At 49.0% G+C, this 16824-nt stretch overlaps 1 protein-coding gene across 1 annotated transcript; it reads left to right on the top strand.

Annotated features, from left to right (window-relative positions):
* Positions 1 to 1832: 1832 nt before the first annotated feature.
* LOC129716121 (oocyte zinc finger protein XlCOF19-like) lies at positions 1833 to 5898 on the top strand. Its single transcript, XM_055666005.1, has one exon. It carries the CDS (start codon positions 2351 to 2353, stop codon positions 3239 to 3241), a length of 891 nt encoding a protein of 296 aa, XP_055521980.1. The 5' UTR covers positions 1833 to 2350; the 3' UTR covers positions 3242 to 5898.
* The last annotated feature ends 10926 nt before the right edge of the window (positions 5899 to 16824 follow it).

Below are 16824 nucleotides of genomic sequence, written 5' to 3'. Positions count from 1 at the left end.
ACCCCCACGCCTCTCTCCCCCACCCCTTCTTTTCCCCTCCCTTAATGTCCTACACCCCACCCTCCTCCCTCTTCATCTTGCCCTCTCCTCACCCCTCTCCCTCTACTCCCCCCATGCTGCCCACAACCAATCCCTCTGCTCCCCCACCCCCATTCCCTCTCGCCCCAACCCAAACCCCCTCCCAACTCTTCCCCCTGCCCCCTGACCCTGTCCCTCTTCCACCAACCCCACTACCCCCTCTCCTCCCCCTCCCTCCCCACTCTTCCCCTTCTCACCCCCTTACCCCACCCCATCTCCCTCTCCCACACTCTCTCCCTCCCTCCCTCTCTTCCTCTCCCTCCCCACCGTCTCCCTCCCCAATCTCCCCCTCACACTCTGCATTCCTCCTCGCTCCATACTCTTCCCCCTCTCTCCATACCCAGCCCTCTCCCCCTCCCTCCAAAATTTTCCCTCTCCCACCTCCCTCCCCCATCCTCTCTCCTGTGTCCCCTCCCCCACCTTCTTTCGCCCTCCCCCCACCCTCTCTCACCCCTTCCTCACCCCTCTCTCCTCCCTTTTCCCCCTCTCTCATTGCCCCTCTCCCTCCTCTGCCCCCCATGCCAACCCCCACCCCACTCTCTCTCCTCCCCTCCCTCCCCCTCCCCCACCCCACAGCCAGAGATACAGAGAGAAAGTGAAAAAAAACAGAGATACACAGACAAACATAGAGAGATAGAGACTGAGAGAGACAGATACAGAGAGAGGAAGGAGAGAGAGAGAGAGAGAGACAGACAGGAGAGAGGGGCAAGACAAAGAGAGAGAGAGAGAGGGAGAGACAGAGAGAGAGGAGAGACAGATAGAGAGAAAGAGACAGACAGACAGTGAGAGACAGAGAAGGGAGAGAGAGAGAGGGAGATTGGGTGTGGGAGAGGGGGGAGTTGAGAGAGAGAGAACAGACAGAGAGCGAGAGACAGAGAGAGAGAGAGAGAGACAGAGGAGACGGAGAGAGAGTGACCGAGAGAGGGAAAGAGTGATAGAGAGAGAGTGGGGGAGAGAGAGAGAGAGAGAGAGAGAGACGGACACAGAGAGAAAGAAAGAGACAGAACGAGAGAGGCAGGGAGAGAAAGAAAGAGTGATAGAGAGAGAGAGAGAGACACAAACTGACAGAGAAAGAGACAGGAGGAGAGAGAGAGAGAGAGAGATAGACAGCGAGAGAGAGTCAAAGAGACAGACGCAGACGGAGGGAGAGAGACAGGTACACAGAGAGAGTGAAACAGAGAGAGAGAGAGACATAAAGGGAGAGAGACAGACAGAGGGAGAATGAGACAGAGAGAAATGAGCGAGAGAGATGGAGAGACGGAGAGAGAGGGACAGAAAGAGACAAAGCCAGAGTGACAGAAAGAGAAAGATAGAGACAGAGAGAGAGAGAAAGACAGAGAGAGAGAGAGAGAAAGAGGGAGAGAGAGAGAGAGAGAGAGAGAAAGAGAGAGAGAGAGAGAGAGAGAGAGAGAGAGAGAGGAGGAAGAGAGACAGAGATAGAGAGAGACGGAAATAGATAGAGGGAGAGAGAAAGAGAGAGCGACAGAGAGAGTGCAGGAGTAATTCAGCGGGTCAGGCAGCATCTGTGGAGAAGATAGACACAAAGTGCTGGAGTAACTCAGCGGGTCAGGCAAAGAAGGAATGGGTGACATTTTGGTTCAAGACACTTCTTTGGTTTACACAAAAAAGCTGGAGAAACTCAGCGGGTGCAGCAGCATCTATGGAGACAGAGACTTCTTTGGTTTAGTTTAGTTTAGAGATGCAGCGTGGAAACAGGTCTTTAGGCCCGCGGAGTCTGCGACCGACCAGCGTTCACCCCGTACACTAGCACTATCCTACGCACATTGGGGACAATTTAACAATTTTGCGGAGGCCGATTAATCTACAACCCTGAACGTCTTTGAAATGTTGGAGGAAACCGGAGCACCCGGAGTAAAAACCCACGCAGGTCAAGTGGAGAACGTACAAACTCCACACAGACAGCACCCGTAGTCAGGATCGAGCCCGGGTCTCTGGCGGTGAGGCAGCAACTGTACCGCTGCGCCACTGTGCCGCGCAGAATTATATAATGGTTTCCTCCACCATAAACGCACCCAATATGTGCTAGTAATGTCCTGTTTGCCAGCTTGTTGACCCTCTGTGTTCCCCTCCTGCAGGGTTTAGGAGCCGTTGCTGTGGACGGAGAGAGACGGGGACGTGAGCGGCCATTGAGGGCGGCCAGGGTGCCGGTGAGCCCCCCCCCCCCCCCCATCTGCTCGGTGTGCGGGCTGAGCTTCGAGGGGCTGAGCTTCGATGGAGGACCACATGATGGGGCACAACAAGGAGAAGCGTTATGAGTGCGACGTGTGTGGCAAGGCCTGGCAGTGCCCGAGCCAGCTGGAGATCCACCGGCGGGTGCACACGGGAGAACGCCCCTTCAACTGCACGGAGTGCGGCAAGAGCTTCACCAGCTACCAGTATCCTGCTGCGACACAACCGCGTGCACTCCAGCGAGAGGCCCTTCACCTGCTCCGACTGTGGCAAGAGCTTCAAGTTGGTGGATGCGCTGAAGATCCACCGGCAGGTGCACACGGGAGAGAAGCCCTATGGCTGCTCCACTTGCAGCAAAAGCTTTGCCCAGTTGTCGGGGCTACGGCAGCACCGGCGGGTGCACAGCAGTGAGCGGCCCTTCACCTGCTCCGACTGCGGCAAAGGCTACAAGTCGTCGCCGGACCTGAAGAGGCACAGGCGCCTACACACCGGCGAGCGGCCCTACACCTGCGCCCAGTGTGGCAAGGGCTTCACCCACTCCAGCACCCTGTTGAAGCACCAGCGCACCCACACTGGCGAGCGCCCCTACACCTGCACCCAGTGCGGCAAGGGCTTCACCTGCTCCGCCACGCTGCTGTCCCACCAGCGCACCCACACCGGCGAGCGCCCCTACACCTGCGCCCAGTGTGGCAAGGGCTTCATCTGCTCCAGCAACCTGCTGGTGCACCAGCGCACCCACAGCGGGGAGCGCCCCTACACCTGCGCCCAGTGCAGCAAGGGCTTCGTCTGCTCCAGCAGCCTGCTGCAGCACCAGCGCACCCACACTGCGGAGCGGCCATACACCTGCGCCCAGTGCGGCAAGCGCTTCACCCGCTCCGGCAGCCTGATGATGCACCAGCGCACCCACACCGGGAGCGGCCCTACACCTGCGCCCAGTGCGGCAAGGGCTTCACCCAGTCCAGCAGCCTGCTGATGCACCAGCGCACCCACACTGGCGAGCGCCCCTACACCTGCACCCAGTGCGGCAAGGGCTTCACCCGCTCCTCCTATCTTATATCCCACCAGCGGGTGCACGCCGGCGACCGTGCCGTAAAAAGCACGGTGTGTGGAGAGCGCTTTTCCAGGGCCTCCCACGCCCTGTCTCACCAGCGCGTGCACACCAGTGGCCAGCCCTACGATTGCCCGTACTGTGGTGAGCAGTTTGACAGCTCGCGGGGGTTGCGGCAGCACCGGCGGACCCATGTCGGCGAGCAGCTGCTCTCACTGTGACGAGAGCATGGGGGCTACGGGAGCACCAACGGCTACACACCGGAGAGAGACCCATTGTGCACGCTGAGTGTGGCAAGGGTTTCACCCGCATGTCCTGCTTACCTACAGCGGTGAGCGTCCTTTCCCCTGTCCGTCCTGTGGTAAGGGCTTCACCCGCCTTGACCACCTGCTGTAGCACATGCGAGACCACACCGGCCTGCACACCTTTACCTGCCCGCTCTGTGGCAAGGCCTTTGTCCGCTCCTCCAGCCTGCTGGCATACCGCCACGTAGATAGGAAGGAATAGTAACATTTCGGGTCGAGACCCTCTTCAGCCTCGACCAGAAAGGTCACCCATTCCTTCTCTCCAGAGATGCTGCCTGTCCCACTGAGTTACTCCAGCATTTTATGTCCTTTTTTGTAAACCAGCATCTGCAGTTCCTTGTTTTTAAACCATTGTGGTTAACCATCTCTGCACCTTCCCCAAAGTCCCCACATCAGTCCTGTAATGGAGTGACCAGAACTGTATGCAACATGTCCCAGCTGCACTAGTCCAACCTGCCTGTGTTTGGTCCATATCCTTCCAAACTTGCCCTATCGATGTACGTGCTGAACTGTTTCTTAAACATTGGGATAATCCCAGCCTCAACTACCTCTTCTGACAGGTAGTTCCATACACCGTCTGTGTGAAAAACATACCCTCAGATTCCTATTAAATTTTTTTCCCCTTCACCGTGAACCCATGTCCTCTGGTCCTCGATTCCCCCACTCTGGGCAAGAGATCCTGTGCATCTAACTAAATTGTGTTCCATACAAGATTCCAGCATCTGCAGTTTCTTGTGCCTCCCTCACTATCCACCTATCACTTCTGAAGAAGGGTCTCAACCTGAAACATCACCCATTATTTCTCTCTAGAGATGCTGCCTGTCCTGCTGAGTTACTCCAGCATTTTGTGTCCACCTATCACTTGTCTAGCTTTGTCCAGCCCCCATCATCTTTTCCAGCTTCCTCCCCCCACCCTCTCCACTCAGTCTGAAGAAGGGTCCAGACTCAAAACGTCGTCTGTCCATTCCCTCTAAAGCGGTGGAGGAACTCAGTGGGTCAGGCCGCATCTGTAGAGGGAAGGGAATCTAAGGCGACCACTCCCACCTCTCCTTTCCAACTTTCTTCACCCCCCACACCAAGCAGTCTGAAGAAGGGTCCTGACCTAGAATGTTGCCTGTCCATGCTCTCCAGACGTGCAAGTTACTCCAGGAGATTGTGTCTCTCTTTCTAAACCAGCATCTGCTGTTCCTTCTTTACGAAAGTGAAGAGGAAAAAAATAGTTAAGACCAAAGTTGAACCCTTGAAGACTGAAAAGGGGGAATTTAATATTGGGGGAAACAAGGAAATGGCAGATGAGCTGAACAGGTACTTTGGATCCGTCTTCACTAAGGAGGACACAAACAATCTTCCAGATGTACTGGTGGCCAGAGGATCTAGGGTGACGGAGGAACTGAAGGAAATCCACATTAGGCAGAAAATGGCGGGTAGACTGATGGGACTGGAGGCTGATAAGGAAGTGGCTCTAGAAATCTTGGATGCATTGGTGATAATTTTCCAATGTTTTATAGATTCAGGATCAGTTCCTGTGGATTGGAGGGTAGCTAATGTTATGCCACTTTTTAAGAAAGGCGGGAGAGAGAAAACAGGGAATTATAGACGTTAGCCCAGGGGTGGGGAAACTTTTCATGTTGGAATGCCGCATTAAGTTAGCTGTAATCTAATAAGGCCGCATCCATGAAACTTCAATTAGATATAGTTCAAAATGTACTTTATTTTGTAAAAATCTAACTACTATGTACTAACTTGGAAAATGAAAAAAAATGTTATTTCTGAAGTTACCTACCTTTCATTGACTTTGTTGTGACTGCTTTTTGTGGGAAATCATTTGAATATTTGGTTGTAACATGGAGGTTCGCAGTTTCAGATGATCTTCAAGATGGTTATCCGTCATTTGTGACCTTAAGGGCATCTTGATTTGGGTTAGATAGAAGAACGTAGATTCGTAGCAATAAGTGGTTGAAAAGCAAGAAAGCATTTTTCGTGCATGTTGCGGAAGACGTGGGTATTCTATTGCATTTTTCCATATTTCTATCGGATCTTTCAGCGTCGAATAAGGACTTTAAAATGTCATCTTCTGAGCTCAATCAATTCCATCTGTAGTTCTATAGCAGCCTTGGAGACAACAACTGGGTGAGGTTGAAATGCTAATTTGAATGCTAAAAAATGCTAATTGTGTTGAATCTTCTTTTACTCTTTGGTGTTTTAAATACGTTTGTTTAAAGATTAAAATAAAAATAGTAAAAGACGAACAAAAACATATTAATAAAAATAAAAGGATTTGTTCTACAAAATTTGTATTTATTCAAAAGGCCGCACTTAATGGCCTAGAAGGCCGCATGTGGCCTTAAGGCCGCAGGTTCCCCACCCCTGGATTAGCCTGACATCGGTGGTGGGGAAGATGCTGGAGTCAATTATTTACAAAGGGGAAATCATGCTTGACTAATCTTCTGGAATTTCTTGAGGATGTAACTAGGAAAATGGACAAGGGAGAACCAGTGGATGTAGTGTACCTGGACTTTCAGAAAGCATTTGATAAGGTCCCACATAGGAGATTAATGAGCAAATTTAGGGTACAAGGTATTGGGGGTAGAATGCTGAAATGGATAGAAAATTGGTTGGCAGACAGGAAACAAAACGTAGGTATAAACGGGTCCCTTTCAGAATGGCAGGTAGTGACTAGGCTCGGTGCTGGGACCACAGCTATTTACAATATACATCAATGATTTAGATGAAGGGATTCAAAGTAACATTAGCAAATTTGCAGATGGCACAAAGCTGGGTGGCAGTGTGAACTGTGAGGAGGATGCTATGGGAATGCAGGGTGACTTGGACAGGTTGGGGTAGAGGGCAGATGCAGTTTAATGTGGATAAATGTGAGGTTATTCACTTTGGTAGCGGAAACAGGAAGGCAGATTATTATCTAAATTATGTCAAGTTGGGAAAAGGGGAAGTACTACGGGATCTGGGGGGTCCTTGTTCATCAGTCAATTAAAGTAAGCATGCAGGTACAGCAGGCAGTGAAGAAAGTGAATGGCGAATGGCCTTCATAACAAGAGGATTTGAGTATTGGAGCAAAGAGTTCCATCTACAGTTGTACAGGGCCCTAGTGAGATCACTCCTGGAGTATTGTGTGCAGTTTTGGTCCCCTAATTTGAGGAAGGACATTCTTGCTATTGAGGGAGTGCAGCGTAGGTTAATTCCCGGGATGGCGGGACTGTCATATGCTGAGAGAATGGAGCAGCTTGTATACTCTTGAGTTTAGAAGGATGAGAGGGCATCTTATTGAAACATATAAGATTATTAAGGGTTTGGACATGCTAGAGGCAGCAAACATGTTCCCAATGTCGGGGGGAGTCCAGAAACAGGGGCCACAGTTTAAGAATAAGGGATAAGCCATTTTGAACGGAGATGAAAAAACAAATTTTTCACTCGGAAAGTTGTGAGTCTGCGGAATGTTCAGCCTTAGGTGGAGGGCGGTTCTCTGGTTACCTTCAAGAGAGAGCTATATAGGGCTCTTAAAGATAGCGGAGTCAGGGGATATGTGGATAAAGCAGGAACGGGGTACTGATTGGGGATGATCAGCCATGATCACATTGAATGGCGGTGCTGGCTCGAAAGATCGAATGGCCTAATCCTGCACCTATTGTCTCTTGTCTAATGTCTATTGTATCAGGACTAGGCGTGTATTTCACCCTACGCTTGCACTCGGTTCTCCAAGGCCTGCTGGATCTCCCGGTTGCCAACCATTTTAATTCCCCTTCCCGCTCCCACAGTGTTGTTCCTGTCCTGGGCCTCCTCCATTGCCAAGCACGCAAGCCCTTTGACATGCAAACTGGAGGAACAGCACCTCATAGCTGACAGCCCAATGACATGAACATTGAATTCACCAAATTAAGGAAAATCAAGTCCTGAAGCCTGTCCCAACCCCATCTCTTTTTTCCAGCTTTCTCCCCGACTCCATCAGTCCAAAGAAGGGTCCAGACCCGACACGTCACCTGTCCATTCCCATCTAAAGTGCCGGTAGAACTCAGCAGGTCAGCCATCCGTGGTGAGAAACGGATGGAGAAGTGTTCCTATTACAAGCTCTCCTTTGGCCTGTCAAGAATGTGGTGTCCATTCTTGGGATGGGATGCAAGGTCCGAGCTGACCAGTCATCGACAGCCCCCCCCCCCCCCCCCCTTCCCTCGTGGGCCATCTCTTTGTCATTCCTCTGTCTTCTCGCTGGATGACAAGCAGAACCATCTTGGCTTAACAATAAATGTATCTTCTTCCTTTTGGCCTCACCGTTTCGTTTCTACAGGAGTTCGTTGGCATGGTATTTTATCACCGTTTCAAAACTATTGGCCTTGCCATCATGTGCTTCCTTTTGTTTTAGTAAAGCTAAACCTTTGACCTCGATTGGTTTAGGATCTTGAATACGCAGCTTTCGTAAATTGGCCATGAACCTACTTCATTTTGGTGCAGTTCCCGTCAGTTTCATGGCCCCTCCGCGCTCACTGTCCTCTAACAGACCTGCCGTAAGCGGTGTGTACAGGAGCAGCTCGTTGACCTCCGCTGGCGTTTTACAGCCGGCAGCTGCGGGCTCCTGAGTGGAAATACAGCACTTTCGACCGCGAGCTGCTAGTGCTATATCTGGCCATCCGGCGTTTCAGGTATTTACTCGAGGGCCGCACGTTCACCGTGTTCACGGATCAGAAGCCCCTCACTTACACTCTCGGTAAGATCGCTGATCCGTGGTCCGCTCGGCAGCAACGGCACCTTGCCTACATCTCAGAGTTTAAGACCAATATCCGTCATATAGCAGGGAAACCTAACGTCGTTGCTGATGCCTTATCCTGCCCGGTTATCCGCCCCGTTTCGGCCCTCGACCACGGCATCGACTACTGTGAGCTGGCAGCAGAGCAGCGGGCGGATGCCGGTATGACCTACCGCTCCGCGGGCTCCGGCCTGGCAGAAGTGCCTTGCGGTGCGGAAAGCACCGTGGTTCTGTGCGACGTTTCCACTGGACGTGGCTGCCCTATCGTCCCTGTAAGTTGGAGACGGCGAGTTTTTGATACTGTCCATGGCCTGGCCCACCCGTGCATCCACGCGATGTCCGCCCTGCTGTCGGCCAAGTTCGTTTTGGCATGGGCTCCGCAAGCTGGTAGCTGCCTGGGCCCGCGCCTGTCTCCCTTGTCAGACCTCCAAGGTCCAGCAGTACACGCGGCCCTGGTGCAGGATTTCGCGGTCACGCATCTGTTTACCATCGTGGACCGTTTCATGCGGTGGCCGGAGGTGATCCCACTGACAGATACCTCCGCCGTGGCGTGCACTCAGGCTATGGCGGTCCACTGATCGCCCGGTTCGCAGTGCCCTCTGACATTTCCACTGACCGGGGGGCCCAGTTCACCTCTTCCCTGTGGTCAGCCCTGGCCCAGCTCTACGGTGCCCAGTTACACCACACGACTGCCTACCACCCACAGGCTAATAGGTTGGTCAAGCAGTTCCAAAAACAGCCTTATCTGTAAAATATGTGCTTTATTTCTCGAGTTATTTATGAAAATGTTCGCAAATCCGATGAAACTTTGAAAATAAACGAGAAGGCCTCGCTGATGACGTCACAATGGATCTGCTGCACGCGATCAGCGCTGTGTTCCACGCACTGCAAGTGACGTCACACACTCCCGCCCAACTCGCAGTCGTTTTATTGACACCCCCCCCCTCCTCCTCTCCCCCCCCCCTCTCCCCTCCCCAATCTCCTCTCCCCCCATCTCCACTTCCCCTTCTCCACCCCCCCGTACCACCCCCCCTCTCCTCTCCCCAATCTCCTCTCCCCATCTCCTGTCCCCCATCTCCACCCTCCCTTCTCTCCCCTCCCCCCCTACCACCCCCTCCTCTCCCGTCCCTCCCCCCTACATTCCCCCACTCTCCCCCTCCTCTCTCCACCTCCCCCCCTCCCCTCTCCCCCCCTTTACCCCCTCTCCCTCCCTCTCCTCCACGCCCCTCTCCCCCCCCACTCTCTGCCCACTGTGTGTGTGTGTGTGTGTGTGTGACGCCGCAGGCCGCCCCCCCACCACCACGTGTTGATGGGATTGGACACAACGTGTCTCACTTGGTCTAGTATATATTAAAAAAAGGATAATGCTGAGTGATCGTGCACAATTGTGACAGCTTGATTTCAAAGACAGGACAGGGTCATTCCCTGAGGGATTCGGGGGGTTGAAAGAGGTTTTGTCTGTGTTTTCCCCCTCGGTTGTTGTCCGGGGAGGAAGGCAGCGGCACTCGGCCCGTCGGGGCTAGGATGCGCGGGAGGAAGGCTGAGCTTGGATTCAGGCTTGGAAAGCTGAGCTCATCTCCCCTGCCCCGACCCGCATCCGGACCACCACGGAGGGGGAAGCGTGCAAACTCCACACGAATAACGTCGGTGGTCGCCCGGCCCGGAGACGGGTCCTTCAGCACCTCTCGTCCTAGCTAGTGGAGGACCGAAGCGTGGGGGCAACACAATCGCTTGCACAGTTCTGATACTGGACATTGCGGAGGATTGCTTTGTAGACTTTATGTAAAGAGGTTTGCTCTGGCACCTGCCTTTGAAGCGCGGTGGGGGTCGGGGGGGATCGAGGGGGGTAGAATAGGAGGGAGATTGGGGGGGGGAGCAGAAGGGGATAGAGAACGTAGAGAAAGAGAGGGGACCTCGCAGGGAAGAGGGGGGGGGGCCCTCCGTCCCCCCAGCTGGCTAAAGTTTAAAAAATTTAGCGGGCATTTTATCTATCTGTCCTGAAAACTTCAATGAGCCAATCAAAACGGCCGGTCAGTGAAGGAGATTGCCTTTGACTGCCTGTAAGTAAATAGCGATCCCACTCCAGTGGCTTTGACCAAACGGCGATCTATTTTTAGTCGTGACTGGTTTTGATTTTGTTGAAACAATCGAAGCAACCCAGAAGAAGCCTCGATCACGTGGAAACCACTGTCGACTATTAGGGAGAGTGACCGAAACCTCCGTCGACCTCATGGAAACGTTGGGTCGCGGGCAAAGGTCACCAGAGGTTTCCGTTCAGGTTTCCTAAGTGGGACGGGGCATTACTTCCCCAAGCTGGCTCCCATCGCACTGTCATGGGCTGTGGGTCGGCAGCGCACGCACACCGGGCAATGGACACACGGGGCCATAAACCCGACAGCATCCCCGTCAGCTGCAGCAGAGTTGGGGACAGTCTGGTCCCTCCACCCACCCAAAGTCACTGATCACACGGCACCGGTACTGGTACTACGATCCCCCTACCAGGGTGAATCACCCCCCTCCCCCCCCCCCCAGACCCACATACTGGAGTGATTCACCCCCCGACCCCACACCATGGTGATTCAACCCCAATCCATGGTGATTCATCCCCCCGATCCCCACACACAGGTGAATCACCCACCCCCACACCCATGGTGATTCAACCCCCCACCCCCCCCCACCAATCTGTAGTGATTCACCCCCCCCCCCCCCCACCCCCAATCTGTGGTGATTCACCCTCCCCCCCGACCCCCACATGGGGTGATTCACCCGGGTGCCGGGCTGTCTGTAGACTCGCCGCCGTGTTTCAGCCGCCAAACACCAACAGATATTGCCAAGTGCAGGAACTATCTTTGAAGTAGTGGGGAGGTGTGCGACTGCCCTACGGCTACAGATATGCATGGAGGCGAGAATAATTTCTTATCATTTCTGGATGGTTGGCATTTTCTTTCATTATTGATAGTACAACTTTAATTCTGAAGAATTCCAAAGAGCGCAGTTGTCAAAGTTTGTCTCTTAAAGAAAGCAGACAGCAACACAATTGTTAAAGGTAAACCATAGCTATCTTTTAATCAATTTGCCAGTCGGGAGTGGCGAGATCTACACAGAGCACACACACACGTTGCTCAGTGCTTCTCGGGCTCCACTCAAAGAACAAAGGAAAGTTAGAGTAATTATACATTTTCTTATCAATAAAACACACCTAAATCTGAGTGAAAGATCTGTAGCCTAAGGGAAACAAAGGAGGCTGGACCCATATATTTGCAATGTCAGCCTTATTCTCAAATCTTGGCACAGCTTCAGTACAGCTGCCCATTCCGGAAGGACAACTAACTCCATTTTGTTTTCAAATGACTTCCATCTTGGTTCCAGAAAGGGCATCCGTCTGTGAACTAAACCAAGCTTGTAAGACTTGGATGAAAGCCACTACCTTGTCCTTAGCTGGGACAGGCAGTTTAGACAGATATCTAATATGGTGCTGTGCCCAGACAATACATATAGGCTGTGGGCCGAGGAGCTTCATTCTACAGTTTCGTGACCCAAGTCACCAAACTACATGAAATTTTCACATATTGTGTAAAACAATTATATAAATCACCCCTGAAACTCGATATGAAACAAGACTTGCATATTTTTATTTAATTATAGAAAAACCGGAAACATTTCGGGTATTTTTAGTCCAATCAAAGCACGTTTGACATTGAGTTGTCTGCCAGTTGGCCAATCACGCGCTTTGTTTCAGGCTAACACACAACATGGCTGAGGGGGCTTCACAGATGCCTGTTTTACTGGAGATTCCGATGTGTTGTTCTGTGGAATAAATGTTGTGGAATCTTGCAACAGGTTCATTGTATTTAGTGGGAAAAGCATAAAAAAGGCAGAAGAATGTGCTGCTAAGTGGAAGAAAGCCTTGAAAGCAAAGTCACTGCTGATGTGCTGGAACACAAAGAAGACAGCCTGAATCAACTCTAACTGAAAGGTCAGATCTAAAGTCTGAATTTATGAAAATCTATCTTTATGGACTTTAATTAATTTAATTGCACCCTTTTATAATGTGAATAAATTCATTCATTCATTCATTCATTCATGCATACATTCGTTCATTCATTCATTTATGAAATTGAGGGCCTAAACTATATATATCCATAACGCAGTCAATTAAACATTGTCACTAATGCCAGCGTGTTGTAGAGTAATAAGTCTTTAACAGCTAATCTCAGAGCTGCCTGCGATAACTTACCGGGAAAAAGTGTTCCGACCGCGGGGCCTAGGTACTCGTGGTAAAGTGAAGCCGTGGTCTCAATTAATAAGCGGTCGATTCGCGAACGCGGAGCCGCGGATCATCTCCACGGACGGGGGGGGGGGGGGGAGGAGGGGAGGGGAGGGGTGGGGAAGAGGCTGTACAGAGCAAAGATCTTATAGCAGAGCAAGATAGACCACTCCTCCGAAATCCAATGGACTGACGTGTAGTACATGACGGAACGTCACGGCCGCCATTTTTTAATGCGACACGCGACTTCCGGTATGCCACCCGCTGTGATCCAAAGCAGATTATAGAGCTCCGCTATAATATTTGATCCAAAGCAAAGATCCCCGAGTATCTTGTAGCGGGAGCAGCCCCCTCCTTTGCGTAGTTTCCCTTGCATTGTATTGTGCAGTTTCCCTTGTATTGCTTTAACACACACTACACAAAATTAAATTTAACGTATATATATTTTATATATTTATATGAATATGTGTCTGTGTGTGAGAGGCAAGTTAGAGATAATAAAGTTTATTCTCATGGATCAAAAACAACTTTGATTTAAATAATCACTATTAATTTATTTGTCTTGTAAGATGATGTGCATGAACCATAAAGGCAATTATATATATAATTATATAGTAATAATATATATACGCATATATATATATATTTATATACACATATATATACACATACATATATACACACATACACATATACACATACATACATACGTATACACATACATATGCACACATACAAATACACGCATACATATGGATACATTTATATGCATACATACACACATATAAACATATATATACATCAATCAATCAATCAATCAATCAATCAATCAACCTTTATTGTCATCTTGCAAGCAACAGTTGTTACAGTGCAAAATGAAAAGACGTTTCCCAGTGAATAGCGGAGCATCGCACATGAAATTTAAACACTTCACACATAATAACACTAAAAACAATCCAGTCCCTGATGGAACAGTATAAATAGTTAAAAGCAGGTAAAAAAAAACACAATGTTAAAATTCAATAAACCAATCATAAAAAATGTCCGGGGCCGCTGATTCGAGTGGCCAGTGCCAGTATTAAAGTGTCCGTGCCAGCCGCAGAGTCAAGTCAAGTGACTGTGGGTGCAGAGTGACTGTTTAGCAGCCTCACAGCCTGTGGTAGGAAGCTGTTTAGCAGCCTCGTAGTCCGGGCTTTGATGCTACGATATCTCTTGCCTGATGGCAGGAGATCCAGGTGTGCGTGGAGGGGGTGCAGTTTGTCCTTGGCAATTCTCTGTGCTTTCTTCAGACAGCAGCTCTGGAACAGTTCTTGTACCGAGGGTAGGGAGACGCCAATGATCCTCTCCGCTCCCCTCACTACCCTCTGCAGAGCCTTCCTGTCCGAACAGTTGCAGGTGGAGTACCACGTATTTATGCAGTACGTGAGTACAGACTCCACCGTACCCCTGTAGAAAGTCCTGAGGATGTTGGTGGGGAGTGAGGCCTGTTTTAGTTTCCTCAGGAAGTGCAGTCGCTGATGGGCCCGTTTGACGGTCCCAGTGGTGTTCCTGGACCAGGTGAGGCTGTCCGTTATTTGCACACCGAGGAACTTTATGCTCTCCACTCTCTCCACTGTGGTGACACTGATGTTGAGGGGTGTATGCTTTGGCTGCGCCCTCCTGAAGTCGACATACATACATATATACACACATATACATATACATGCATATATACACATACATGCATATATACACATACATATATATTTATACATATGATCATTTTCCAACGATCAATAGATTTACGATCAGTTCCTGTGGATTGGAGGATAGCTAATGCTATCCCACTTTTCAAGAAAGGAGCGAGAGAGAAAATGGGGAATTACAGACCAGTTAGCCTGACTTTGGTGGTGTGAAAGATGCTGGAGTCAATTATTAAAGATGTAATAATGGGGCATTTGGATAGCAGTAAAAGGATTAGTCCAAGTCAACATGGATTTATGATTTTACAATGCATTTAAGCCTCTCCCATTTTTATGAGATGCATTCCTGGAATATGTAGGAAGTTTATTGTAACCTAGTGCTACATGCCTGAACAATGGATGATATATCACTTAAATGCAATTGTTTTCACTTGTGTGGAGAGACCTGTATATTGAAAATGCGTTTTGCCTCTAATATGTCAATTTACCTTAAATCTAGAAGAGCTTATTAAAATCTTCTTATAAAGACCATTAAGTATTTTCTTTCTATCGTCTTTTGGACCCAAGGCATAGCAGAGCTGCCAACTCTCACGAAGAGGTAAGGGAGGGAGAGATGGAAGGGAGGGAGAGAGAGAAGGGAGGGAGATCGAGAGAAGAGAGGGGGAGAGTCAAGAGTCAAGAGAGAGTCGGACTTCCGGTGGCGTCATGGAGAATTAAGGCGCGGCATTGAGCTTCTCCCCCGTAAAAAAATTGTAAAAGCCGTTTTAAGTCAGCACCGATTTTAAAAAAACTCACCGAAGTTGCCTGGTGTTGTATAAGGGTGATATCATCAGAAGAAGACGTGAAAACCGGGGAGATTAATGGTGAAATCGAGTGTTTAAATGAGTTTAAATGAGCAGAGATAATCGTTCAAGGGCGCCAAAGAAAAACACTATCAGCCTTCAGCTCGAGAAAGTATTGGATACTCTGCAAACGACAGAAGAAGGTTCAGAAGAAGAAGATTCATACAGACAAGGGTCTCTGTTTGAAATGGCAACAAAAGGAGACAAGAAGGAGAAAGAAGTGAAGCAATTGCTTTTAGATATGAATGCTACAATTAACATTACACTGGAGAAGATGCAAAGTATGGAGTCTCACATGGAAACTAGCATGGAGAAACTTTCTCAAAAAATTGATAATACTTGCAGTGAGTTAAAAGAACTGAAAAAGCAGAATAAGGAATTTGATAAGAGATTAAAATCAGAGTGTGTCAGAATTGAAAATGATTACAACAAGAAATTTAAAGGTGTAAAGGATGATTTCGGAAAGCTGGACGAGATAATGGAAGAAATGGAGAAGGAGATAAAAGAGATTGTCTCGGAAATAAAGAGTTTGAAACAATCACAGAAAACTGAAGAGGAAAAACTTGGAAGAATGACTGATAAATGTCTGGACCTGGAATCAAGAACTCGGAGATATAACTTGAGAATTCTTGGGGTACAGGAAGGACGTGAAGGGCATGAATCTCAAGCATGTACTTTCGTTACTGATTTGCTCAAAGATGTCTTTGAACTGTCAGAAGAACCAAGAATAGACGTCGCTAACCGAGTTGGGTATGTAGCAAAAGGAAAAAAGTATTCAAGACAGATAATCGTGAAATTCCGTGACATCTCTTCAGTGGAATTTATATTGAAAAAGATCATTCATGGCAAGAAGCTAACATACCGTGGGGATAATTTGCGAATATTTCGCGATTACTCTCCTGAGGTAGTCCAGAAAATGAGATTGTTTACACCGGCAAGACACACTTTGAGGGATGTCCCGGGAGTAAGATATGGAATTTACTTTCCCGGAAAAATGAAGATATCTTATAATGGCGTTGAACGCTCATTTGCAGTGCCCGGAAAAGCTTTAAGGTATGCAGAGGACATCGTTAAGAAAACATCGGGGCAAGCTGCCGACAAAGAAGAAGATTGAACTTTTTACAGAGCTTTGAACTGATTAAAATGGCCGAGCTAACCAGACAATTAAAAAGCTTATCTCGTTGGAATGTGTTATTCAGAGAGCTTGGTTATATTCAACCTTGGATGAAAAGCTCAAAGTTTAACCCCTTGGCACCTGCCTGTACGGTAGTTAACCCTTTGGTACCGGCCTGTATGATGTATGGTAGTTATAGAATGGGATATTATGTAAGAATCCTGGGGGGATATATATTGGAAAGTTTAGATTAGACTAAGATTGGATAATTGGAAGGACATATATACTTATACAAAATCGTGTATATGTTGTGTTCTATATTTGTTTTGGGGGTTTTTTTTTACTCTTTATGTCTCTTCCTGGTAACTTTTTTTTTAAATTTTTTTTATTTTTTCTCTCGGCTGTCACGCACTGGTTTGATAAACTCATATAAGAAAAGACAAAATATGAAACGGTATGTAACTTTTTATGAGGATTCACCAAGGGGGAGGAGCTCAATGTATAACAACATCACGGAGGTCGATACATTTTTTGCCATCATT

This window comes from Leucoraja erinacea, unplaced genomic scaffold (assembly GCF_028641065.1).
Source record: "Leucoraja erinacea ecotype New England unplaced genomic scaffold, Leri_hhj_1 Leri_1709S, whole genome shotgun sequence".
Taxonomy (NCBI): domain Eukaryota; kingdom Metazoa; phylum Chordata; class Chondrichthyes; order Rajiformes; family Rajidae; genus Leucoraja; species Leucoraja erinaceus.
The sequence above is the reverse complement of the archived record's forward strand: the minus strand, read 5'-3'. Positions and strand labels throughout refer to the sequence as shown.